The sequence below is a fragment of the Opisthocomus hoazin genome, chromosome 4 (genome assembly GCF_030867145.1).
Source record: "Opisthocomus hoazin isolate bOpiHoa1 chromosome 4, bOpiHoa1.hap1, whole genome shotgun sequence".
Taxonomy (NCBI): domain Eukaryota; kingdom Metazoa; phylum Chordata; class Aves; order Opisthocomiformes; family Opisthocomidae; genus Opisthocomus; species Opisthocomus hoazin.
The window spans coordinates 33,193,340-33,219,775 of NC_134417.1; the positions used below are offsets into that span (position 1 = coordinate 33,193,340).

A 26,436-nucleotide genomic window follows, 5' to 3' on the forward strand; every position below is an offset into this window, starting at 1 on the left:
TTTTGCTACTAAAATTAAGCAAGCACAGAATGATAAACAAGCATGTACTCTGTTCATTTAGAAATGCAATGTTGTGTTTCATGGTCTCCACTGTTGGCACAGTGAAGTCATACATTCTGAAAAATATCACGTCAAAACCCGTAAGTTTCTCACATGGACATTCCATTAACAGAGGTACGTCAGGAGAGCATCCAAATGGAAACCCAGACTGTGCCAACAGGAGTCTTCTGATCCACAATTTGCAGTACATCCAGATGGATTAAATTATCAGAATCCCACTGTGCTCGCACAGCTCCAGCCACACTTAGGATTTTGCAAATATAGCTGAGGGATGTGGCTTCAATTATTTTTGATGTCCCACTGTAAAAAAAATGCTGACAAATCTTTGTAGCGTTAACCTTGCATCAGAAATGAAATGAGTAGTTTCACAGAGATGGGTGCCCTCCTGCTCCTCGTTTATACCCTACACATCACGCCAGTGAAAGGAATCGATATATACGTAGCAGAATGTCATCCCAGTCATACTGATCTTGACTGTGGGTTCACTGAGATACGCCAAGCTCTCGACTGAGTGAACTGCAAATTGTTGCATCTGTGTATCTGAGGAGAATTCAGATCCTTCTCAGGAACATATTATTTCTCCCACACAAGCATTAATCTCTGTCTTAGTTACTAATGAGCCAGAAAGAGCAGGAATCCATGTATCAGAAAACTCTGTTGCATCCAAACTCAGAGAGCTGAAACTCCATTATACACTCTGCTGGCTGCGTCTCTTCCACAAATACAGCACTCTTCTTTCCAGGCTATTAGCTGCTATACTAGTAAATATACTTCAGTCCCAGTTTTTCTTTAATCCTCACTTGAAATTATGCCTTATCAACAGCAGAAAACTTGAAGATCAAATTAAAAGCACACACTCCATAAGGAAGCCAAACCCACTCCTTCCAAGGAACCAGTCTAGACGCACATAGGTGCCCTAGATGTTCCCCTTGAGGACCACATACTGCACCGCCAATTCTTATTCTATCAATTCCTATCACTGATCTCTAGGTCCTTTATAGTTATTGCTGCAGTAATCCTCAAGCGACCACGCTGAGGCAAATAAAACAGGATTTACGATGAGAGCGCGCTGGTAAGAAAAAACGTGTCCATATTTTACAGACGAGAGGTTGAGTGACTACTGCAGTGTCAGGCAGGGAAGCTGTGATAAACCAAGTAATGAATAAAGGCTCACAGGTTTGTGCTCACAAATTACCCCCCTCAGAGGAAAATGCGCTTTTTGCATTTTCTGATCTGGTCATAACAAAGTAAGACAGAATGTTTGGCATCTATCCTCAACCAAAAGGGTCCAGATACCTTCAGAGAAGGCTAAAACAACAATCCAGACCACCATGTGCTATCGTGTCCACCCATCCTTATCTTTTACTCCCAGATATTCAACTCATAATAAAGATTTAATCAGGAGACTACAGCTTGTTGGCCATGATAGTGTACAGAAAAAGTATGACCTCTCCAGCAGCTCTTTTAAGAAGGGGCAAGTCCAGCTTGTTTCTTGAAAGGCTGATGCCATCACATCTCACTAGAAGATACACAGAGGAAGCAAAGTGGGTCAGTGTTAGAAGATGTTGCCATGGTCCCAAAGTAAACAGCTGCCATACACTCCTACCTGAACCAACATTTAAGGGACGAAAAAGAAGGTTCATTTTAGCTGTACCAGTCGCCTGCACGTTAAATCATGTTCATAATGGACCAAAGCAACGACCTTTAACTTTTATTTTCTCCATACACTGTAGCGGCATGTGTCATCGCCCCTAGCATTAGTGGAATCAGATGCGCAGGGACCAACCAGCAAGGAGCCGGAGGAAGGGGTGAAGGAAAGCACCATCAAATGAAAGATGGGGAAAAATAGGTTTGAAGAGCATTTGGAAAGAAAAAGTAAATATAAGCAAAATAGGCTAAAGTAACAGAAAGTAAGAACACGAAGAAAAACCCCAAATTTTTACAAACAACCCACTTCAAAATTCTGTATATGCAAAAAAAGAAGATCTGATCCTAGATTGTCACTGCAGCCTCATCTTATCTGCTCTCTACTCTCCTTTTATAAACAGACATTCTCCTGACATCAGAAAGGGAACTCAGAATGGGACTCACAGCAATATGTAAATTCACTACCAGGACACATGAGAGGGTAACTGTCCTATAATTTTTCAAGTATATAAACTTCTGTTTTCCTGTGACATGGATAAATATTTCTCTGTGTTTATTTTTCTGCTATATTGTTATTATTCACTGGCATTTTATCCCAGGGGCTTAAAAGTAGCACTGAAAGTCTTTGTATTGCAACTACTTGATAAATCTGAAGCAGCATATGAATTGCTGTGTGTTCTTCCTACTGAACATTCCTCCAAACACTTCGTAAGAATAATTTTGAAAACCTTGTATAAATATGAGAGGGAAGTGTTAGAATATTATTCAGCCTTGCCTTCGCATTTCTTCAGGATGCTGCAACTGCTGATAGGATAGTCATATTTCTGAATGGCTCCAATACTTTCTCGGAATACAGATATCCAATAATTCTTGTTTCACCTGACTGCTGCACACAGCTTTTCGCCAGCAATTACAGCAGTGTAATCTCATGTATAGTCTTCAAAATTTGTGATGCCTGAATCAAAACTGTATTTTTATCAATCATAATTTTCATAAGAAAAAAAAATATAATGACCTCAAGCTAAACCTCATGTCAAGACCCTACTTCTATACTACTTTGTAAAGACAATCCTGCCAATTACCATCATCTAATCGTTAACCATATGTCAGGACGAGGTCTACACTGGACATTATGCACTACACAAACACCTGCCTCTGCAGAACCTGAAATTTTATTGACAGCAGCCCATTACCGTGCCAGAACTGCAATGAAAAATGCAGTTTGAAGCGGCAACTGCTGCTCTGCAGTCATGCACCTACAATTTGTTGGAAGCACAGGGGAGAGATTAATACTCTATTCATCTCATTTTGTCATACTGATCAGATCTCATTACCCACAGTTCTTTCATAAATCTGATTTTAAATCCCGAACAAATCAATCTCACAGACGTGTACCAATGTCTTTCCAGGTATTTAAATGTTACATAAAGTTACCTGTTGCACAGGTGCTATTAAAGCTCATGTTAAATTTACCAGTCTCTTATGTAAACCCCAAGTTATACCATTACAGGTTTTCTGGCAGGAATGCATAGACACTTCAGAGTATGTAACGCATAAGAAACTCCCATGGAAATAGCTCTGTCAAGAGGCATCCTACCGCATCAGAAAAACTCTGGTTACAATTGGGGTGGGGTTTCTTTATCACCTGTCTTCCTGGGCACTTAAGAGCGCAAGAGCCTCATTTCACTAGGGTGTGTATGAAAACAGAAGGAAAAGATGAGCTAACACAGGTGTCACGCTGCTGCCTTCCAGAGACTTCTCTATGAGCCCTCTGTGGGGGGCAAGTCAAATGCACGTGGTCAAGACACCTCAGACTCTGAAGAGGCTGAGCAATCCTGAAACTTGATGGAAAAGCCCACAACGGTCCCATGAAGGTCTGAGCCCTCCTATTTTGAATAACAGGACTGAAGGAGAGAACAGCTTCTTCAAATACTTTTCCGTCAAACCCACATTTTCCCCTGCATATCTCTACACCTAGCTTCAGCCAAATGCCATCAGTAAGCATTTCTTAAAGGCACATGAAGGTACATCTCTGTTCCAATTCTGTGTCACGTTAGGGCACAGAGTTTTGTATGGCCAGCTCAAGCACAGTGCTGGCAGGAGGGGCAGAGGCAGACCAAGCTAGGGTATGGCCACGGAGCTGGGAGTGCAGAAACTGGTCCGAACAGTCAGAAAAACTGGTGAAAGAACGTAGCATTTCTGTCCTTTCAGCTAAAAGCCAAGGTTGGCCATGCCAGCTTTTAGGAGAAAAGGGGCTGATTCTCAGCTAGTATAAAAGAGCACTCACTGAGTTTTGACCATCTCAGTCTGCTAGGGAGCTGGTTGACATACGCGGACTTACCAGAAACTACAACCAAGTTACTGAAAGAGATTTGGCTTCACACCCGCAGTGCCACGGCCTGCAACTCAGAGAGAAGAGACTTAACATCTTCCTACAAGGCTGTGGCAGCTTGAAGCAATGTACTTCTCAACAGCCACACAAGACACCTTGCTCAGGTGCTGTGAGGAGCCAGCTGGTCCTCCCTCTGCTGCAGCGTGTGCTTAAGGATCTGAGCTTTTATCCTCGCTGCCCTGACAGGCCTACTTTGTACCCCCACAAACTGCAGCTCCAGGTTATTTTTCAAATGATAAATTGCTTCTTTGCGCCCAGTTCACATTCCAGCTAATAACATCAGGAAGTTAAACCCTCAAAGAGATAACAAAGTGATAATTTAACATGAAATTGCTACATAGGTGGGCAGAGCATAAACTTCTGCTATGAAAAAGTCTGAAACACACTCAGGAAACAAAGAATTGGTTATGACTGATGATGAGCTGGGGTGACCCCAGCGCCATCCCCCCGGGGCCGGCAGAGCCACGGGTGGGAAACAGGTTCCATCGAGGGCTCCAAGGCAGCAGGGGATGAACCGGGGAGTGCAGACAGCCGCCGAAGCAGACAGGGCCAGAGGTGGAATAGGAGACAAGGCGACCCAGTGCGTAGGTCCAGAGCACACACAGGAAAACAGCCAGCAAGCCAGAACCATTTGTGGTGGAGCTCAAGGCACGACGGGGGACCCAGGCCCAAACGTGGGGGTGAGGGGGGACCCAGTTCAGGGCACTGTTAATGCACTGAGAGCCTTGACAGCACGTCAGCACGCGGCCAGCCAAGCGCAGCCTTCAACCCAGGCTTAATGAACATGATTTGAGAACTGGCCCAGCGCGATACCTCTACCTGCTATACAGTGAAATGCATATGCATGTATTTATGTGGAAACCAACATGTATCTTCTCAGGTGGCCCACCCTCACAGAGAAAGCCAACATCAATGGCAGTATTGTTTCAAGCCTAGAGGCTGTTGCCAAAGTACAGAAAGGAAAAATAACGCTATTGGTACAAAAACTGAAGTCCCACCTGCCCAACTTTAAATAACCCTTGCCACAATATATCTGGCTCAGAAGGTCATCTTTTGTTCTCAGCTACTCACTGTCCCCTTGGCGCTTTTCTGTATAAGAGGAGCAGGAGAGGGAGTAGGGGGGACGGGGACAGGATGCAAGAACGTCATCACACGGCGTGCAAGCAGCCAAGGAAGTGAGGCAGCTGAAGTTCACGGAGCCAGGCAGTGACAGGAACCCAGCACAAAGGAAGGATGTCGGGAATAAACAGAAGCTTGCAATAAATATAGTACATGAAAGAAGTGTTACACTTGCATTCACAATTGGCCCAGAAGAAACACGCCTCAGCACACGGAGAGGCAGGAGCAAGGTGAACCTGTTGGCAGGGTGGCCTGATCTGTCCCAATGCCCAACATATCTGGAGAGCCAGCATAACACAGAAGTCAGCTTTGCTTTACCCCCTGCTTTGATGCCAAATCCTTTTAAATACTTTTTTTTTCTTGTGTCAACTATATGGCAGATGTATATTAGCCACAGAATTGTAATATTCTAAAAGTGCAGTTCAGTGCTATACTTTATCACAGTTTGAGGCATTACATTATTGCTTTTGAATCGTTAAGATAATTGCAGAGCGTTGAGAAATTTGGAGATTAGAGTCGTCTTCCCGCAGAGCAAGAAAAGCGTGAAAGGACACAATTTAAGCTCTTTCATTTCATCAGTGTGAATCAACAGGGAGCGTTACTGAGGGCATCAACTGTTTCGTCTCATGTTGGTTCAGAGTTCTCCAGCTTTCCAGAGACTGCAAAGAAATGTGACAATTATTCTGAACTCAAATTTCATTTGGGAATTTTTCAGAGCAGCAATACAAATGATTGTCCTTTACTTTCCCTTGTAAAGTCCTTAAACAACTGCTGGCAGCATATAAATAATACTTCATGATTTCTGAACAGCCTATGTCTAATTCCAGAGGTGGTGTATGGGTTTTCTGCTACTCTGCTTCAAACCAGTAGATTTTATTTAAATACATATATAACCAATATCTTCTATTTAAATATTTAATTATTTATTACATGTTAAGTACTTGTTTATTAAATAAATATTTCAATTAACCATATCAGTTCAACGACATACTTAGGGAGGAGAATACTTAGCAATCAACTGAATGCTAAGATCTGCATTGTAACAGCAGTTGCACGACCCAACCTGAAATGTCACGTAATGTTTTCTTCACCTCTTTTCTGTCCCGTTATGTTTTTGACGGAGCACTGTGTAATTAAAATACAAAATGGTATTTTTACAGCCACCGACTTTCAGACAGTGGATGAACTAAATATTCCAACAGCAGAATCAAATGCTTGAAGTAAACTCTCTTCACACTGTTTTGTAAGAGTGCTACAGACAAAATGTGCTCCTTGACAAAAATCCCAACTCCAGATCCTTCCAGAGAGCGAAATCGAAGAATAAGAGGAGCATCTTTGTTCCTAGAGCTGGAAGAAATCTGTGGCATTAGCAACTGTTCAAAGATGACACTCAACAACAAGGCAGGGACCACCATCTAATTTAAGGCGGCTGGAAGAGAGATCCAGAGGACTGTGCTCCTCGGGAGGTGCTATAGCCTACAGCCAGCAGAGACAAGCAGAACAGCTTTCCTAACAAACTCAAACCATCTCTGGATGAAAAGACTTCTGCGCACGTTCCCCAGGATGTTAGGAAAAGATTGTTATTTGAGATGTATCTACAGGTCTTCCAAAGGCTTCATGCTCCTGGTTGTCTTTTAACTTGTGCCTGTGAGACCTGGTCTTCTGGATCTTGGGATGCTGTGGTTGTCACACAGATGTATAATCTCTAAACCAAACAGATCATTGTTCTTAATTTATGACTACAGATAAATATGCTTGTAGCAAGAGGAGGTGAACACCTTTTTTTTCCCTCTAAACCTGTGCACTTCTTCAGGCTCAATACAGCCTAGTGACGTACCACTACTGCAGTCCCTATTTTACATCAACTACGAAAATAATGACAGAACTAGTAAGAAATTTGTCTAAGGTCACAAGTAGAAATCAGCGTCACGCCAAGTACAGTGTGACCCTAGTAGTGGTCCTGTGCCAGGACCTCTGTCTCACCACTACCTCCTTCCCTCAGAAAATGTTACCAAAGCCACTGAAGAACACAACGATGTCTCTCTGCCTGAAAGATACCTGTGAAATGTGTCTGCTGCATAAGCCATGGGAAAGGCACATCAACAAATGAGGCAGCTTAGTTCAGATTTATTTCCCCCAAATGGCAAACAGCTTGCAATTACTGTGGAGAGACACACACCCTCTGTCCGCATGCGAACTGTGACAGACACCAAGGTTGGTCTCCACATCCAGGACCTCAGTCTGCCACTGTACCACCTGATCACCTAGAAGCACATATTTGATCTAATGAGTGGTCATTATTGTAACCTAGCTGCCTGTCATTAATCGAAAAGGCAGGAAAACACAAGAGAAAATGTGATGTGACATAAGGTTTCCCTGTAATAAGGAAACACAAGGTCAGTACAATACTGACTTTATACCTATCCACCTGTGAATGAGTGTTCTAATCTGCTCCTGTGGAGCAGCCTGAAAGACAAGCAACTTTTTTATTATTATTATTTTTAAATAACCTTGGGAAGGGGAAATGACCTGTGAAGGTTTCACAGACGAGGGTCACGGCACACTCCCTCCTGAGGAAGCGTTTAAAACCACGGGATACTCGAAGACATTAAAAGTTTCTTCTTCCCTTGACAGGCAGAACATTTAAATCAAGACACTGCAATCACAGAAGGCCTGGGAAAATGTGGTTTTTTTTCTCTTCTGTTCAGACAACAAAAATCCCCTCCCCGCACATCCACCTTCTCCTGATGCTATGTGTACTCCTCTCGCAGACTCATAATGCTGTTACGTATTGTGTCGAGTCATTACATCAACATAATTTCAGTGGAGTCACGTTTTCAGTGAACTCTGCGTCTACCATGAAATAATAAGTTGGCCTGACCATCCCAATGTGGGTTGTTTTTCTTCAGTAGCCCAGCTTGCCTCCCAGTGCTTCAGAGCTCTGGATGCTCAACCACACAACCACAGAATATTTTAAATGACATATCGCTATGAAGAACTATGAAGAGCAATAAAACACTAACAAAATCGCAGAGCTTCACGCCTACTTCTACAGCTATATATGTACCTGCTCATAGTATGTGTGTGTGGCTCTTCACAACAGACACAATAAGCCCTGGAAACAGATCCTCGCCAGCCTGGCATGGTAGCATGATGCCTGCACGCCATAATTTCACCTGGATGGATATCCATATGGGAACCTTTGCGCAGCAGCAGACTGGCATCAGAAATCACTTGGGCCAATCCTGGAGTAACCCATTACTCTCAGTGGATCTGAGGAGCAGAACTGACTGCCTGAGAAGCACAAATTCCCAGGCGTCCCCTCGCAGGGCACGCTGCGTCTGGCTGCTCATGCAGAGCCCAGTGCTTCTCGGTTTGCGCTTCCCCTATTTTCTTTCATTTCACGTTTCTTAATGCAGTTCTCTTGCTTTGTTTTTCAGACAGCATGTGCCACTAAAGGCATAAGAGGATATGACAGTGAAAGGTCTAAACTTCTCTCGCTTCTTCCCACATCTACAATCTTCATACATTAACACTGTACTGAAAGTCAATTACCATTACTCCTGAGTAGTAGAAACAAAGCACTTGCTAGCAAGTGTTCCATAAGCGTAACATAGGTATCAAGTAACAAGACAGTAAAACCTTTAAAGTTTTCTTTACAGCCATTAATAACCTCTGTCCAGTTTTTCTTTCATGTCAGTACTTTTTTAAGAAAATTTAAGAGAGGGTAGTATGTCTGACCTTGTTTGCTCGACCAGCCCAAGACCGACAGACATTTCAGTAAGAGCAGATCAGCAGTGCTTACGTTTACACGGGAGAATGAAGACCGTGCTAGGAATACACCAGTTAACAAGTATGGAAAACCAAAAAAGGTGAACACTGTATGGAAAACTGTTAAACCACATTTCTTCCAGAGCTAAAAAAAATTTCTAGGGAGTACAGCAGAAATCATTCATCGCTATTTGTGGACCCAAGCTGAAACAGTGGGCATGACCAACTCAGAAGAGTGAGCTCCTAAGGTCTTCAGATCTGCACATTTTTGAGCTCTGGGATAGCTGATGTTTAACCCCAAGTCCCTTGCTGCACAGCCACCCAATTGTGGTCACTATCCAAACCTTCTTTGCAGAGGCTGTTTCCCCATAAATACTGAAAATGCTTCAACAACTTGAGACTAAAGCAAAAGCTTCTTCTGGGGGTTACACAAATAAAACTCTGCATAAAGCCATCTGCAAAAGAATTTATGTTCTGCTATTCAAAAAAAGCATCAGAGCTAACTATTATTGTGTGACTGTCTTCTCAGCCGTCACCTCTCTTTTCTAACCAGGGTTTTAATTAGTGTCGTTAGAGCTGGCTGCTTAGTTTTGCATAAAACCAACCTCCCTGCATTGCTATGGGAGCATTTTTATAACTCTTTACTGATGTCCTGAGGAGTAAGTGATGAGCTTTAACTCACCCTGGCTTAAAGAAAAGAGCACTTGATAGACCTCCAGCCATTTCATTGTATATTCAGATCTTTCAGCCCAAAATTCAAGTGTAGACATAACTGGTTATTCCGTATTGACCTATAGAACATCAGGGTTTGTTTAACTCAAACACCATCAGTGTTTTGCAGTGAAGCTGCAAAACTGTTTATTTAAACCTAACTGTTTTCAGAGTCTCGGAGACATTCTTCTAGGGCTGAAATGTTCCAGGGTTTTGCTCCCATATTAGGGTGAACTCTTTTTTCACCCTGAAGTGTGAGGAAAATCCTCCTTGGGACTTCAGAGTTATGCAAGAAATCAGTAGAAAGGGGAGCGGAGAAGAATGAGGATTTCCCTCCCTCTCATTTTGCAAATGTGTAAACAATTCTTTTCCTCACAAACTTACAAACACCTTTATTTTAAAACCCTGTGGAGTGATACACTCCAAAGCCAGCAGGAATCCCTCGAATCACCCAGGCCTACCCCTTTTGTAACATAAGATAAAGAAAGTCTTCCAATAATTTCCATAACAAACCAATAATGTCTACTCAAATGACAGGATATTCTTCACAAACATTTCCAGTGTAGATTTCAAGATTGCAAGTGATGGAGAATCCCGCGTATCCTACAGGAGGTATTTGTTTTTGATTATTTCTGCCAACACTTTTTATTTCTTTGACGAGATTTTTTTATAATTCATTACACGATAAAGTATGAAGTAGCTGGGAGGAAAAGAAAACCCAAGTATGTCTAAGGCATACTCAGCGCGCACCAGCCAAAATCTTCAGCAGACCAGTATAGGATCAAACATCCTCATGGCGTTGTAATGCGTATTCTACTTATCTGTACTGCCCCACTACAAAGGTAAGAAAAAGAGAAGCTGGAACCTACTTTAATTAAAATTCACTGAAAATAACAGGCTTAAAATGTTACGTTACTACGCAGAGGGAGATTTTTCCCCCCCGTTATTAAAGATATTTAATTAAATGCAAGAAAAGAGCATTAACTTTTATTTCCAAAATCTTAAAATGCAGAAAGACATGAAAACACAGATATTTTGAGGAGCTTCATTTTCCTTTGACCGTTCCTTCACGTTGCTCTGACTTGGTTGGGGTTTCTGGTTTACACTAGCGATAGCTAAAGAGAAACTGGACCTGTGGTTATTCCAACAACACTACATCTAGTTCACTGTGCATAACTAAGTATTTTATGGCAGAACACTTCCCACCCCTAAGGTACCCCTGGAAATATGTTCAGCAACGACATTACCTAAGGGCAAAGGCTGGCTTGCCTGAATGCAAATCCAGCTTAGGTCCACCGGTCAAAACTTTAGGAAGGAGATTTCCATGATTTTTTAATACGATGCAGTAAGCTCTAACTTTGAGTTATTTTGAAGTAGGTATTTAGCATATAACAAAACTATATATTGATCTGCTTTTCTAAAAATAAAATAGGAATAGAGGAGATTTCACACATACTGTATGACAATCAATGTCTCTATGGAAGTGTTAACTTTGAGTGTCTCCAAATTGAGAGCCAAAACAAATTTCTTTTTCCTATTTCACTTGAACATGTAATCCTAATGCTGTATCATAGTAAGTGTACATCACATACTGCTAAATACATTTAAAGAAATCTCTTCTAATATTAAATTGGAAAGTTATGTTCTTGATACATGGAGATCCTTGAGGAGTAGAGCTGGAATAGCTCATGAACTCAAGGGGCACAGAAGGACAGTGTAACACTTGCAGTGGCTCACCAAAAGCAAACGTGAAGTGAAAATCTGTTCCACAGCCCCACGTGGCTACCAGGCAGCAAAGCTCTGATGCCAAGGCTGACACCCTTTGAGAAAAGGGCCTCCTCCACTCCAAAGCTGCAGAACCTAGCCAGGTATCCCAGAGACATCCGAGCCTCTTCAGACAACGAGACTGACTGCAAGCACGCACATGGCCTTTGCACCACCACATCAGAAGGACATCTTCCTCACAGCCTTGAAGATACTCTTCTGTGCACAGAGGGTGAGCAAGAGAGAGGACTACAGACCAAAGCTAAAGTTCAAGAACTTAAGTCTTGGAAGAAACCCAGACTTTGTGTCCTATTGATGAGCACTGGAGTGACATCTACAAGATGCTGCTTCTACTGAAGGTATGAGGGCCATGAAGACCAAAAGCAGCACACCCTGTCAGATCCTGAACTCTGTATTCTGAGACAAAAAAAATGCAAGAATATTTGCTAAAGATTAGATTCTTTAGCATCAATCTCTCTGCACACAAGGGGATATAAAACAAATCCGTCACTTCCAAAGTTTGGAAACAAAACTCTGAATTCCCATAAGAAGTGACAGTCATTACTGGCCAACGTGAATTGCAGTATTTCCTCTCACGCCGTCCGCAGAATTTTTCCCCAGATCATTCTCTCCAAAATAAGGGCAAATTAATCACATTTGTTCGGGTGTGAAAGTAACAAGACAAATGCTTTATTGTAGGGTGTGGCGCTTCTGCATAGTCCTTTGCTTACTCAGCTTAATCTGGTTAGATGCAAACAAGATGTGCTTTCATCAGCGCGGTGTTGTGCCGGGGCCCCAGCAGTGCCTATCACGCTGTCCTCTGCAGATCAGAGTCTCCCTGGCTTGGAGCATAGGTAGAGTAAGTGACATCCCATCTGCAGGCAGCCACAAATGTGGCTTCACACAGAGAAAATTCTGTATTCCGGGGGATAAATTGAGGCCACCAGCTATTATCCAGACATGCCCCTTGTTCAAGTCAATATAGTAGGTCATGTCCAGCTGCTCTCAAGACGAAGGCTGGGACCCTCTCTAGCCTTCTAACAGCACCAACGCACTTTCTTTTAAAGCATTTAGAGAGGAACGAAGCTGCCTTCTCTTTTCAGACTGGTTTCAGGGAAGCCAGCATATGAACAGAGATCAAGCCTAAAAACTTGTGGAAAAGATGGCTTTCTCCTATTCTGCTTTCCTACTCCTTTCTTTTTCCATACCCACACATCTTCCTCCCAAACCACCCAAAAGTTCTTCAGGCAGCTTTTTAGGTTGTTCTACATATACAAGTCAAATCAAAATGATGTCTTTTTTTTTCATTTATGTTTTCCAGTTTATCTCAATGCAAGCCTGACTATGAAGAGACTATTAATTTAGAAAAAAAGCACAGGCTGTTTTCATAAAACACAAAATAATCCTACACTTCTGTTCTGAAATAAGATTGTTCATGCAAGAGACTTTGCTAAAACAAAGAGGTGTGAATTAAAACAGGCTTCATTATGTTTGTGAAAATTAATCTCTTTATGAGCCCTAAATGAGAACACAGTTTGCTTTTTTCATACCTCTCTCTCAAGCATTAACTTCAATAGCAAAGGCACAGATGGTAGCAAACACTGTTTTGTAAAGGGCCCCCTCACTGTATGCCATTCCTTGGTAGGAGAACCTGGAATTTCATTCGTCTGCCTCCAGCCCAAGTCATGCATCATCTCTGTTATCAGCAGAGAGGTGGGAGAAACTGAAACCACAAACCATACAAAAACTGCTGGTGCTGCAGTGTTTAAATACAACTTCACGGGCAAAAGCTCCCAGGCTTCCCCTCGAGCCCACCCAGTCATGCTCGAGACCCTTTCCTCAAAAACTCTCAAATTTCCTTAAATTTGCATGTATCTGTACCTACAGCAGTACTTGTCTATCCCAGTATATATTTCTAAGTTCAGTTTGCAGCCTGTGACAGTCTGCCTCGCAGGTTTGGCTAAAATAAACCTAAAAGCTAAGGCGTCAGACCTCAAAGGTATTTCAAAAACCTAACCACTATGCAGGCAGGAAAATCTTCTTAATTTCAGAGAAAGAGTTTACTAGCAAACTGGTTTCCAGGATTGGATCTCATCGGTGTAAATCAGGTTCCAAAAAGCCCATTTTCTTCCTCCCCACCTTCAGCCCAGAGGCACCTTCAAGGCAGGAGTGCCATTCCCGCCGGGACCAAGGCAGCTGGAGGTGGCATCTGACGCTCTGTGCTACCGCCTGCAGTCCTCTCGCAGCCACCGCAGACAGCTGGACCCGGACAGAAAACGCTGCCCTTCGCCCCGCCAAGCACACGCAGCATGAACCTGGCCCCTGCTGTCCGCGCAGACCCCAGGAAAAGGGCAACACCTTCCCAAAAAAGGAATCGGGAGACACAAAAAGGGTGAAGGGCAATGGGAAGGACGTCTGGATCCGGCAGCAGGCTGGAACAGAGGCTGCGTCTACACTCGACGCTTCGCTTTCAGGATGGATGCTGACGGGGTCTGCTGGCTGCCTTCCTCTTTGCCTGGCCTTGAAAATCCCGTCTCTCGACAACGAAGCATCGTTGTTGTAGAGCAGTGTTATTGCTAAAACTCTTTGGTCTGTCTCAAAATCAGATGTTCTGCTTTGCAAAGGTTTATTTGTTTTACACGCACACCCACCTGGGTCTATTAAATTCAGGACTCTCGCAACAGTTTTCCCTTTCTTCGTTCCACCCTTTGCAGCTGCAGAACAGCATGATGTATTCAGAAGAAAATAATGGACAAAAAACTTGATTTGGTTTTCAGACTTTAACCCAATAAAATTGTTTCCAGTTTGGGTTTTTCTTCTCATTAGAGTCCAAACTCCACAGGAGTTACAGACACCATGTTCCACTCAGGGGGAGCTCAGGACATCACAGAATGCGGACTTTACTACACAGCTTTTTCATTATTGTTTGCAGGACGAGGTATGGTCTTTAAAATAGAAAGGCTCTATTCCCAGCTTTCCAACTGTCTGGTTGTTCACCTCTGGCCAAAATGCCAAGCTTTGCTAACCGCTGTGAAACAGGATTATGAAACGCAAGCAACTGCAGGCAGTCTTTGAAATCTGCACAGGAAAACTGCTTCAGACAAGAATCACACCATGTCTCTCTATATGGGTATACACACATACACTGAGCAAGCTTCCTTCAGAATTTAAAAAAAAAAAAAAAAATCCAGCTTTACTCTGGTAGCATCTTTCAACTCCTCTACAAATAGTACCACTGAAATGCAGGCATTATATAAAGGACAAAGGAGCAAAGGTTTGGACAGGGATGCCAAAACAACTTCTGTAAAAAACCTACTTAGTCTATTAAAAGTCTTGGTCAAGCTCTTAACTTTCTCCTTGCCTCAGTTTCCATAGATGGAAGTGGAATGAAAGAATCTGGTATGATGGTAAATACATTGTTACTTCAGAGGCACTTAGATCCCTCAGTAAGTAGATGTCTCCTAAGTATCTACAGTTCTCCTAAGCAAAGTACGGAGGATTACACCTGACAGCTGGTGTTTCCAGCTCTGCATCTCACCCCATTCTGGATGTTATCATCCCTTGATAGGAGAAACAGTAGTGACAACGTGCCTGTGTACCAGGTACCTCAGCTCACACATTCCTTCCTCCCCCCCAGCAAGTCCAACTTCTCCCACAATCACTGAGCTTCCAACAAACGAACGCACTGCCTTTCTGCTACCCTCACTACGGAGGGACAACACAGCAGAGGGTTCTACCTAGTGATGATGTTTCAAGAGCCCGAGGCGGAAAGATGTGCAGAAAGCAGTGGTCTGAGGTTACAGGAGCACAGTCCTGATCTCCACCCAGGCAGAGTTCACACTGAACTCCCTGAGAGCCAACACAGAGGAACCCTGTAGAGAGCTTTACCTTCATGAGAGAGGTCATGGGTCTCTGGTTAATCAGAGGGAGGAAAAAGCACATTCGGTTCAAGTGAAAATCCTTCTGAAATAATATTGTAAGTGTGTTTGTATTACTCAAAGAACAACTTTAGTTTTCTACCACTTCATGCTTTCCTTATTAAAATCCTTGATTTCACATCATAAAACTTCCAGGGCTTTTCTACTGGGAATTTTGTGTGATTTTCTTAGTTCTTGATTGCATCTATCCTTTGCCATTCCAAGAAAACGTAACGCGTTATCAGTTAACAGATATCCTTAACATCATTTCTTGAGTGTTACTCCATTAAGAAAGCAACTAGCATGGTCAAAAACGTCTAGCACTATTGATTTATCTGTGTATCTCGGGTGAAAAACGTCTTTCCATAGCTTTCTGTGCTATAGGAACACTGTCCCTCACTGCACTCGTCCTCTGAAAATAAATCTCCAGAGAGCAATTTTGCTTTGTGACAGCCACAGTGACATCAGGGTGTCTCCCCACACGAAAAGATCACTGCCTGGTTCCCCAAGTTCAAGACTGCACAAACTCTCACGTGTCGAGACAGGTGCTGGCCGTTTTTATTCCTTTTCAGCTGGGAAAGAGCAAAAAATCTGAGCGGTTAAGGTGAGATTTTAGCAGCCCTCAAGCCACGGAGAATCAGAAAACGTATGCATTTGAGGTGTCATTCTTTTGACAGACCGGGTCAAGCCAACGCTACCCAACACAGCAACCCATTTATTTGTGGGTCTCTTCACACAGACACCCAGCGCTTACCAGCTTTGTGCTCTGGAAGGGGCATAGACTAGCAAAGTTACACAATCCTCGGGTGAACCTTCTAAACGCAGGAGGCCTGGTTTTCTTCCCCCCTACCCGTGGCTCGTGGGTAATTAACGCCATCTCTGGGTTTACCGCCGAGGGAGGCAGAGCAGAACTGACTTATCCCCGCAACTTCTGACCCGACTGCAACATACTAAGCCCGAGACGCCTCAGACAAGCTACCGGAGAAGTCAAACACCCACAGTTTTTCTACCAGCAGACCGCTCTCCCGCACTTCGCCCGCCGATGCTCGGCCGACCACCTCCCCCCCGCGCCAGGCACTCACCCCACAGCAGCAGGACGGGGAGCGGCCGCCGGCGGCAGCCGGGCGCCTCCATGCCGGGCGCGGGCGGCGGCGAGGGGCGGCGGGGAACGGAGCCCGCATGGGGCGGCCGGTCCGCAGCCGCGCAGGACGCGGGCCCGCCTCAGACCCCGCGCCGCGGAGGCTCCTCTTCATGCCTCGGCGCCCAGCCCCGGGCGGCGGCGGCGGGGTGGGCGCAGCTCCCCCGCCCCCGGGGCGCTCCCAGCGCCGGGAGGGGCGGGGCGGGGCGGGGCGGGGCGGGCGCCGTGGGTGCTCGCGGGAAGCGCGCGTTTGTGAGGGTGCGCGCGGGGGTGCGCGCGAAGCCCGCCAGGCGCCTCAGCGGGATGGACGCGCCCCCCCCGCAGCCGGCGGGGGAAGGAGCCTCCCCGGTGCCGGGCGAACTGGGGGCTCAGGGGCTCGGGAGCCAGCGCAGCCTCTCCGCCCCGGCAGAGGGGGCACGGCGCGGGGGGCTGGAGGCCCTGCCCGGCCGGCTGGCGCGGTGCGGCCGTGAGGAGACTTGGCTGCTCGGTAACAAAGGGCCAGAGCGTGTTTCTAGGTACGCGCGCACTCCGCCTCAGTAACCGCCTGTCAGCGGAACGTTAAATCACGGCCGTTGTTACAGGTCAAATGTTCCATACAGCTTCGAGTTGCGGAGGTTTTCATGCCGTACGCGGGAACACCGAGTGCTGTCAGGTTGTTCCCATGACTTTGCACGCTTGCGTATCGCGGTGCTTCCAAACCCTTTTGGAGCGTGGGACCGCGACGCAGCAGCAGAGCTGCCCATGGCACGTGCCTCTGAAAGCGAACGGCTCGATGCACAAACCCTGATTTATGCTGCCATCTCGGCTGAAGGAAACGGAAAACTCGGGGCAGCCGCAGAGCAGGCTGTGAATCCACGGTGTTGAAACGGGTCTGCAGACATCGAAGTGTGTCGGTTATAATGAACCTCCTATCACTTGTGTGCCGCTTTTTCCTCTTAGCTGAAATCAAATCTTGCAAAATACCATGAACCATAAATAAACCATAGCTCAGGTAGATCATCCTCCAGTGGAGGGGCTGCCGCTTCTGCCTCGCAAAGGAGTGTTTGCGAGCTGCCCCTGCCAGAAGAGACTACAGTGAAGTGACAAGCGTGAAGGTGTGTACACTGCGGACTTGCTGTAACATCCTTCCCGAGATCTTGATTTTCCTCATAACATCTGTTACTGGCAATACCTGAGGTTACCATTAGTATTTTCAAGAATTTGGACTGATCTTCAGGAGGGTTAGAACGTGTTGGGCTTTATATGCAGCATTACACGTTAAAAAGTTCTAAAATATACAGTACACAGGCAACAGTTTTGTCATAGGATATGGAGATGAATGGTGATAATTTTCCTTTACACTTTTTGGATTTGTTTTCTTCACCTGTTTCAGAGGAGAAACTGGCAAATTTTATAAATGAACGTACTGCTTTCAACTGGCAAGATTCAGCAAGCACTTCCCATTTTATGCTTGCAGCAGAAAGTGTGAAGGTGCAAATAGTATCCTCAAGGCAGAACAACAGCTAAATTCTATAGGCAAATGCACTAATTTAGAGCGTTGTATTAAATCACAAGCCAGCTATGCTAGGTCATATCTTCAACAACATGATCTACGTGATTCACAGGTGTATCTGAAAAAAACAGTAATAAACTCTCCTGCTCCAGAGGTTAAACTCACCCAACACAAACTAAAAAATAAAACCAAAAAATAATAAAATAAAATCAAAACAAACTGAAGTCATTACACTGTGGAAAGCAACACTGCCTTTCCTTGCTGCCTCAAGTATCTGCCCAGATAGAGCAGCCACTTGCCTGCATGGAGACACCTTGCCCAGCGTTGGACAGAAAGTTTTCTTCTCTTCCTAGCACCACAATTGTGTGTTAAAGATACATTAAGATTTTAAGACCACATTTTAATGGGATGGCTTGCTGGAGTGAGGTTTGAAAAAGTAGGTTCAGTTCACCTGTGGTTTTAAACTGAAGTAGATCACCTTTCCCATTCAGTGCTCCTAGGAGCATGCCTTTCCTGCTCCAGAATTTTAAAAAACTAAAAGGCATCTGCAGGTCATTAAAATAATTTCCTCCTTTATATTCTGTGTGTGTAATTCCGCACAAATCTTTTCTCCTGTCTTTTTACCATCAGTATCAGAAATGTACGAACATGCTAAAAACAAGTAGTTAAGAAATGGCTTCTTCCTGTGACTCAAAGGCCACAACTGTGATATATAGACTGCACATGAAAGCCAAGCTGATTTTAAGTTGGTCAAATTTGATGAGCTGAAACTCTTCATGCCTGTATTAACTGAACTGAAGGGGGAGAAAAAAAGGACATAAGGACATTTTTTGTATGTAGAGATCTTATTTTTTTTACATAAGAGCAGACGTGGATTAGGGGACCGCACATATATGTTGCCAGCCTTCTAAAATTGCATTTTTTAAGCCACCTGTGAATGTGTGATTTCAGCAGAACGTCTAAGCAGTGCGTACGTTTCAAACGGCACTTGATTTCAGAGGTGCTGAGCTGTCAATGTTCAGCACCTCTCAGACCATTTCATTTTGCAACCAAGCTATGACATGACACCCTTTCCACTGGCACAACATGTGGGCTTTCTTTGAAGGAACCAGTACATTCAATTACTTTGCTTCTGTACTAGTTTCTAGGATGGAAAACTTGACAAGGGACGTGAGCACCAATCTGTAAGAGCTGGGCTGTCTCACTGATTCCCAGCTGGCTTTGTCTTATCAAAAGGAGCATCCCAAGGCTGCTGGTGACTGCATGTCATACACATCATCATCTTCTCTTCCTGTTGCGCACGGCTATTCTTTTTGCATATCAGGCAAAAGCTTTAGCGTAACAGAAAGTCTTTCTAATTTGGCTCAGGCACGGGAAATAAGTCATGCCTTAGTTTTTAATGTAAACATTCGCAAAATGTGCACAATGCTCTATTCCTTTTAGACTAAATAAAGCCAAAATTAATTTATGGGTTTTTAAACACTTCACTGTCGGTTATGTTCCAGTTACATTATGTGCCTCTGGAACATAAAAATTTTCTGAGTGAATTTTTACTCAGAAAATGTATTTATTTTTCATGACAGGCTGTCTGAGCAGCTTGGGAAATGCCAGCAAGGGAATATGTAGATTGTCTCCATACATGGTTGTGTCTCTGAGAAATAGCTCAGCTTGGAAATCAGGAAGAAAGGTACAAGAAGAGAGATGGAAACACACACATATATATTTTTCTTTTTAGAATTAATAATGCTGTTAACAATTTCTCTTGATATAAGATCTTACAGAGCTGAAGTTTGAAATCTTACAGGACTGAGTGATCAATACTCTTGCAGCCATCCAAGGGAATATTTGGGGATCATTTTATCATGGTTGATATTCAGCTGACTCTGCAGAGGTTGGTGAAGCAGCACAGAGTGCCAACATAAACCTCCCTGTAACAGAAAGCAGCAAAGCCTATTCAAGTTCAGTCTGAGCCCAGGATTACTGACTCCACACGTGGACTCTGATCAGTGCAATTATGAACCAGCCAGCATCTCCTTAGCATGAAAACAGACAAATTGTCCTTCTCAAGTGCATGAAAGACTGGCGTTAGGGCTGAGCAAGACAGATCCTAGGACACTTCTTAGTTGGGAAATACTATAAATTTCCATTCCATGGAAAAATGCAGCACTATATAAAATGGAAAATATTGACATAGTAAATAAAAGGTTATTTGGAGGCACAAAATGAGTGCAATACATAACATTGCTAATTTTCTCCACTCCTACTCTACTTCTCCTTCTAAAGTAAAATAGAAAATTTAAAAAAACCCATGGTTTCATTAACACCAACATTTCACTTCCATGGGGGGGCCCCAACTTAAATGCCTCTAGGCAAATGCATGCAGTGTGGGGAATAAACAAGAGGAGTTAGAGACATGCACACACCTGCAGGACTATGATCTTATTGGTGTCATGGAGACATGGGTGGGGTGGCTCCTATACCTGGAGTGTTGGAATGGAAGGATACAGGCTCTTTAGCAAGGACAGGCAGGGGAGATGGGGAGGTGATGTCGCCCTCTATGTCAATGACCAGCTGGAGTGCATGGAGCTTGGCCTGGGGATGGATGAGGAGCTGACCGACAGCTTATGGATCAGGATTAAAGGCAGGGCAGCGACAGGTGACATTTTAGTGGGGGTCTGCTACAGGCCACCCGGCCAGGAGGACCAAGCAGATGAGGCCCTCAGCAGGCAGATCAGAGCATCCTCACGTTCACAAACCCTCATCCTCACGGGGTAGGTACTTCAACTACCCCTATATCTGCTGGAGAGATAACACAGCAGGGCATAAGCAGTCCAGCAGGTTCCTGGAATGCGTTAATGATAACTTCCTTCTCCAAATGGTAGAGGAGCCCATGAGGAGAGGTGCTATGCTGGACCTTGTTCTGACCAACAAGGAGGAGCTGGTGTGGAATGTGATGCTCAAGGGCAGCCTTGTCTGCAGTGACCATCAAATGGTGGAGTTCAAGATCCTTAGGGCAACGAGGAGGGCACACAGCAAGCTCTCTACCCTGGACTTCAGGAGAGCAGACTTTGGCCTCTCCAGGAATCTGCTCAGTAGAGTACCACAGGATAAAGCCCTGGAGGGAAGAGAGGCCCAACAAAACTGGTTAATATTCAAGAATCATATCCTCCAAGCTCAAGAGCAATGCATCCCAACAAAGAGGAAGTCAGGCAAAAATAGCAGGAGGACATGGACAGTGGGATTGAATGCACTCTCAGGAAGTTTGCTGATAACGCCAAGCTGTGTGGTGCGGTCGACATGCTGGAGGGAAGGGATGCCATCCAGAGTGACCCGGACAGACTTCAGAAGTGGGCTTGTGTGAATGTAATGAGGTTCAACAAGGCCAAGTGCAAGGTCCTGCATGTGGGTCTGGGCGGTATCAAGCACAAATACAGGTTGGGCAGAGAATGGATTGAGAGCAGCCCTGAGGAGAAGGACTTGGGGGTGCTGGTTGATGAGAAGCTAAACATGACCCGCCAATGTGCACTTGCAGCCCAGAAAGCCAACCGTATCCTGGGCTGCATCAAAAGAAGCGTGGCCAGCAGGTTGAGGGAGGTGATTCTGCCCCTGTACTCTGCTCTGGTGAGAGCCCACCTAGAATCCTGCGTCCAGCTCCGGAGCCCCAACACAGGAAAGACATGGGTCTGTTGGAGCAGGGGGCCCTACAAGAGAGCTGGAGAGGGACTTTTGACAAGGACATGTAGCAATAGGACAAGGGGTAATGACTTTAAACCAAAAGAGGCTAGATTTAGATTAGATATAAGAAAGAAATTCTCTGCTGTGAGGGTGGTGAGGCACTGGCACAGGTTGCCCAGAGAAGCTGTGGCTGCCCCCTCCCTGGCAGTGTTCAAGGCCGGGTTGGATGGGGCTTTGAGCAACCAGGTCTAGTGGGAGGTGTTCCTGCCCATCGCAGGGGGGTTGGAACCAGATGATATTTAATGTCCCTTCCAACTCAAACTATTCTATGATTCTGTGGTTCTGTGATTAAGGCTGAGTTCAACTTTCTGTTCACACCGCTGAATTTCTATCTAATAAATCATCCTGTTTTAGTCTTGTCATCTTTACAGCCCCAAGGCAACCCCAGTTCACGCACAAATCACACCTCTTTGCACAGACACATCTCACAGCAATTGCTACAAATTGCATGAAACATGAACCCAAGAGCAAAGATTGCCTCACAATATTTCACTCGTCCACTTTCCCTTGCGGTGTGATGGTACAGAGCTCCAGGTTCCGTTACTCAAGGACAAGACCCAGAGAGCTTACCCATTGTCATACGTGTGCTTTGCAAGTACTGCCTCCCTTTCCCCTGATTGAGAAGCGAAGTGCAGTGAATACTTTTACTTCTTCATGGGAAATTTGGAGAAAATTCATTGGCAATGTGCCTAAAGCACATCACTGATCGTCACTGCCATTGACAAAGGGGAAGGGAGGAAAGAAAGATGATGTGTCAGAGACACATCATTGCACGTGTTTTCCATCACTGTCACATTTTTCCAATGATCTTAAATGTATCCAACTGCGAGGAGATTTCACCCTTTGAGCACATACTTCCGTAAGCCTCGGGATTCCCTCCAAATTACTTCAGTAAAAGAGACCAATATTTCCCTCACATAGCAATGAAACTGCTGTTTGCATTTACAAGTGCAGCAGTTAAAGGTTTAAGGGAGTTTATTGCGCTTAGAGAAAAGATGGCATCTGCTTGGGTGCTGCTGACCCCAGACAACAAGAGAGTAGCTCAGTGTGCCAAGTGACTGTAACTCTCATTTGAGAAAATGACGTATCTCAAACATCTGGAGCAGAACAGGACATGGGTGGGAACAGTCAGTTGAAGATTTATCTTGGTAATACTTGCTGTCTTCTCTCTACATCAAACAGCAGCATATGCTGCTGAAACAGGTGTACTCAGTCTCTGGTTCACTGCAAACTAACCTACATTTTAAGGAAATTCCAGCTATTATTAAGAAAATACAATGCGTGTTTATGGATCAGTTAACCTGGAATAATATCTATCCACAAATTAAAGTACAAAATATAGAAGAAAGGAAGGCAGATTCTCTTTGAAAATGTTCACTGTTTATGAAGGTTTTATTCTTCATAATTACTTTTACTAGAATATCTAGCCCTTCTAATTTAATTACTTTGCTGTAAAAATATCTCACTGTCTTTAACTCTAGTAATACAATGTTACTGCATCTCATGGAAGTATAAGTGAAATCTGACACAGGATCTCTTCTTACCATCTCTCCTTTTTGTTTTTGTCTTAGAAAAAATCAGAAACAACAAAATGAAGTAACAATGGTCCCCATAACAAGTTAAATTTATCAGACATTAAATTGTTCCATGGAAAGGAAGTGAACAACCAGTACAGATGAGCACAAATACTTTAAATAACATGGATTAACTTAGATAGGCAGCTATTTTGTTGGTAGATACAGATGTAAAATATTCCAAAGGCAAGCTATCTTTACCATTGTCTTCTGAGATTTCTAAATCAGAGGAAGGATGTGAGTAAGCCGATGACAGGCACAGCAAGTGGTGTACCACCAGCACGCATGCACACTCACTGTCTCCATCTACTATATCAGCTGGTTGATTAATTAGTTGCAGCTCAATGATTTCAGGTGGAATTTACTGCTTGATGTTGGTAACAGGAATACTTGAAGCAAAGCCCAGTCTAAAAAGTACAGCGCTGCACTAGGGGAAGCGAGAGGTATCAGTTAATACGAAATCTCCCCCGGCCAAAAAGCCAAACAAAGATTTAAAGTTCCCAGGGAAGTCAAGCAGTGTCAAACATGTGCAAGTTGTTTTTTCACTGGTGTTGCAAGTCTGTCATTTGCCTCAATAATCCATCAGAGGTTCAAATAAATGGAATTTTCAAAATCAACCCCAAACAGAATAACCCGACACAAAAATATACTTCCTCAAAAGTGCTTAAAATGCATGTTGGGGTGAAAAAAAACAACCATAAATATTTAATCAAAAACATATGCCTGTGCACACCATAAATTAGGCATCTACTTTTAAAAGACAGTATAGCCTTCAAATATTTTTAACTTGCTCTGTCTTCTGCACATGTCCCAACTGTTCCTCTGTCAGAACAATCCCTGTTTATTTTTTGTCTACTCTTCAGAACAATGCAATTTAATTCTCAATAAAATACATGTCTGCAAGTGAACTTGTGAGGAAAGCTAATTTCACAGGCTAAACCAGCAATTCCATCTCTTAAAGGAATAAATTCTTGTAACATTTCTTCCTTTCCTAGAAGAAACGAGTAAAAAGATCAAAAAGATCATAAATTCCTGAGCAACATTTCTTTCATTTGTCTCTTTTGCTAAGTATGAAATCAGCATTTTGGGTAGCATTGTGACAGTTTGTGGGATGGGCTCAGAATGCCCAAGTGTAAGACTGTTCCTCAGGTGAACATTTCCATGGATTTACATTAAATCGGTCTGTGTAAGCGATGGGTACAGATGTTTCCTGCAATAATATCATATAGATTTACTTTTCTCAATTAATTCCTTCTGGAACCTAGCAAATGTTTATTAATTGATAGAAGGGCTTCCTTTAAAGTAAATTTCAAAAGATGCTGATGTTCTTTGATGGACTATAGAAAAATGTGCTGTCCAAACAGTAACTGAGAAGACTCAAGCAAAGAAGCATTAATATTATCTAGAGATCATAGTAATGGATTTGCTTAATCATTGAAATCCTCTGAAGTTAATTATCTGGACCAAATAAAAGAAAGTAATTATCGCCCTGGAGAGGATATGGGTCATAACGGATAGGATGCTAAACTCAACCAGTGAGAGACACCCTGTGGTAACAGCCTAAACTGTCACTCTTGCAGTCGCCTGCAAAGAAATAGCAGAAGAATGAGTGATTTACAACGATTAAATAATAGATTATAAAGCCACCTCTTTTAATAATACATGTAACAGCAGCATGTATCTGATGTATAAGTGGCGATTTCTGTTTCCAAAACGCTGGTCACAAATTTAAGCTTATCTTTAAGTTCACAAATCAAAGTGTTGATCTTTTTTGTGCTTTCCTCTCCTCCTGCCTAAGGTGTGACTGTCCATGCAGCTAGAGCTCTCATTCTGTCTGTCACATCCCGTATTAATTCAATTCACAGTCACCACTTTTGCCATCAGTTCACGTGCTCCCACCAGCTCATCACATTAAGAAAATCCTACTGCTTAAATTTGTTTTTGCAAACTTCTTGTCTCTATATACAAGATCCTTCAAAGCCCTCCCCTCCTCTGCCGTTTGCCAGCACATTTGTATTACCTCCAGACCTCTCTAATCCCCAAACAAATAAAGGATGTGAAGGAAGAGGAGGCCCCCCCGACTGTAAGAGCCACAACGACTCACACTCAAGAAGGTCACCATGGCTTTGGTTAGATGTGGTATCATGATGTGCCCAGGCTGCATGATGAGGTCTCCTCACCTCCTCTGCCCTCTGCTCTACTCTGTGACTCCCACCCAGGGGAGGCCATGCAGCAGACATGCATGCACCCAAAAGGTGGCAGGTTAAGCTGGTCCCTCTGCAATTCGGAAAGCGGCTGGGCCACAACTGAATTGCTCAAAAGAAGTTCTGCCCTCAGCAGAGCAGAGAAGCCACCCTGTGCTCCTCTGCATGTGTTTAGAGATACCTCTGAAAGGGCAGGATCGGGTAGGGCTGCTGCCAAGTAGCTCATTTTTCTAAAACACAGCCAAAGGACAGTGGAGAAAATGAGGCATTTTGTTATTTGGAGAGTGTCCTGCTCATTGCCATGTGCGTTGGAAATAAACACCGATTGAGAGACTTTTCATCAGAGCGTGTGTGGTTCCTGTAGCTCTGGGAAGGCAAGAGATAAGACTGGCTTATATTTTCTTCCAGATCTATGAGGACAGCTAAACATGAAGCCTCTCCTTTGCCTGGTTTTATCAAAGTGGGCATAGCATAAATAGTTTAATCCTATGGACATGGGAGAATGAGAGGCTAACCTGGATCATTTTCATAGAAACAGGCTCAAGGGCAAGTACACGTACCTTTATACTGGCAGCTCTGATGGACTGAATCTCAGGCTCGACTGAAACCAGCCTGACAGAAGCTGAAATACACAGACAAAGAAAAAAACCCAACACTTGAAGAATTTGGAAAGTTTATTAAATTCTCAAAGCATAAAAATTAAGCAAAAAATTGCTCTTACACATATCCATGTCATTTGAACTGCTCCATTAAATAAGTATTTCTGAACATAAACAGCATCAAGGTAAGCGGTAGTTTAATAAAATCAGCTGCAAAACATATGGTAGAGCAGCATGTTCCTTCTACACTGCTGTCTTAGGTTCTGCATGTTACTGCCCCCAGGCAAGACCACAGACTCAAAATCCTCGGACT

At 43.9% G+C, this 26,436-nt stretch overlaps 1 protein-coding gene across 2 annotated transcripts in view; it reads right to left on the reverse strand.

The window, feature by feature from the left end:
- The window catches only part of RAMP3 (receptor activity modifying protein 3), a 53,773-nt gene extending 37,125 nt beyond the window's left edge, over positions 1 to 16,648 (reverse strand). Inside the window, exon 1 of one of the 2 annotated variants that reach the window (XM_075418544.1) lies at positions 16,464 to 16,635. In XM_075418544.1, coding sequence (XP_075274659.1) covers positions 16,464 to 16,515 — 52 coding nt within the window. In that variant the 5' untranslated portion in view covers positions 16,516 to 16,635. Of the gene's footprint in view, positions 1 to 16,463 lie in introns of both variants that reach the window. The other variant, XM_075418545.1, reaches the window with a different exon arrangement.
- Between the last annotated feature and the right edge of the window lie 9,788 nt (positions 16,649 to 26,436).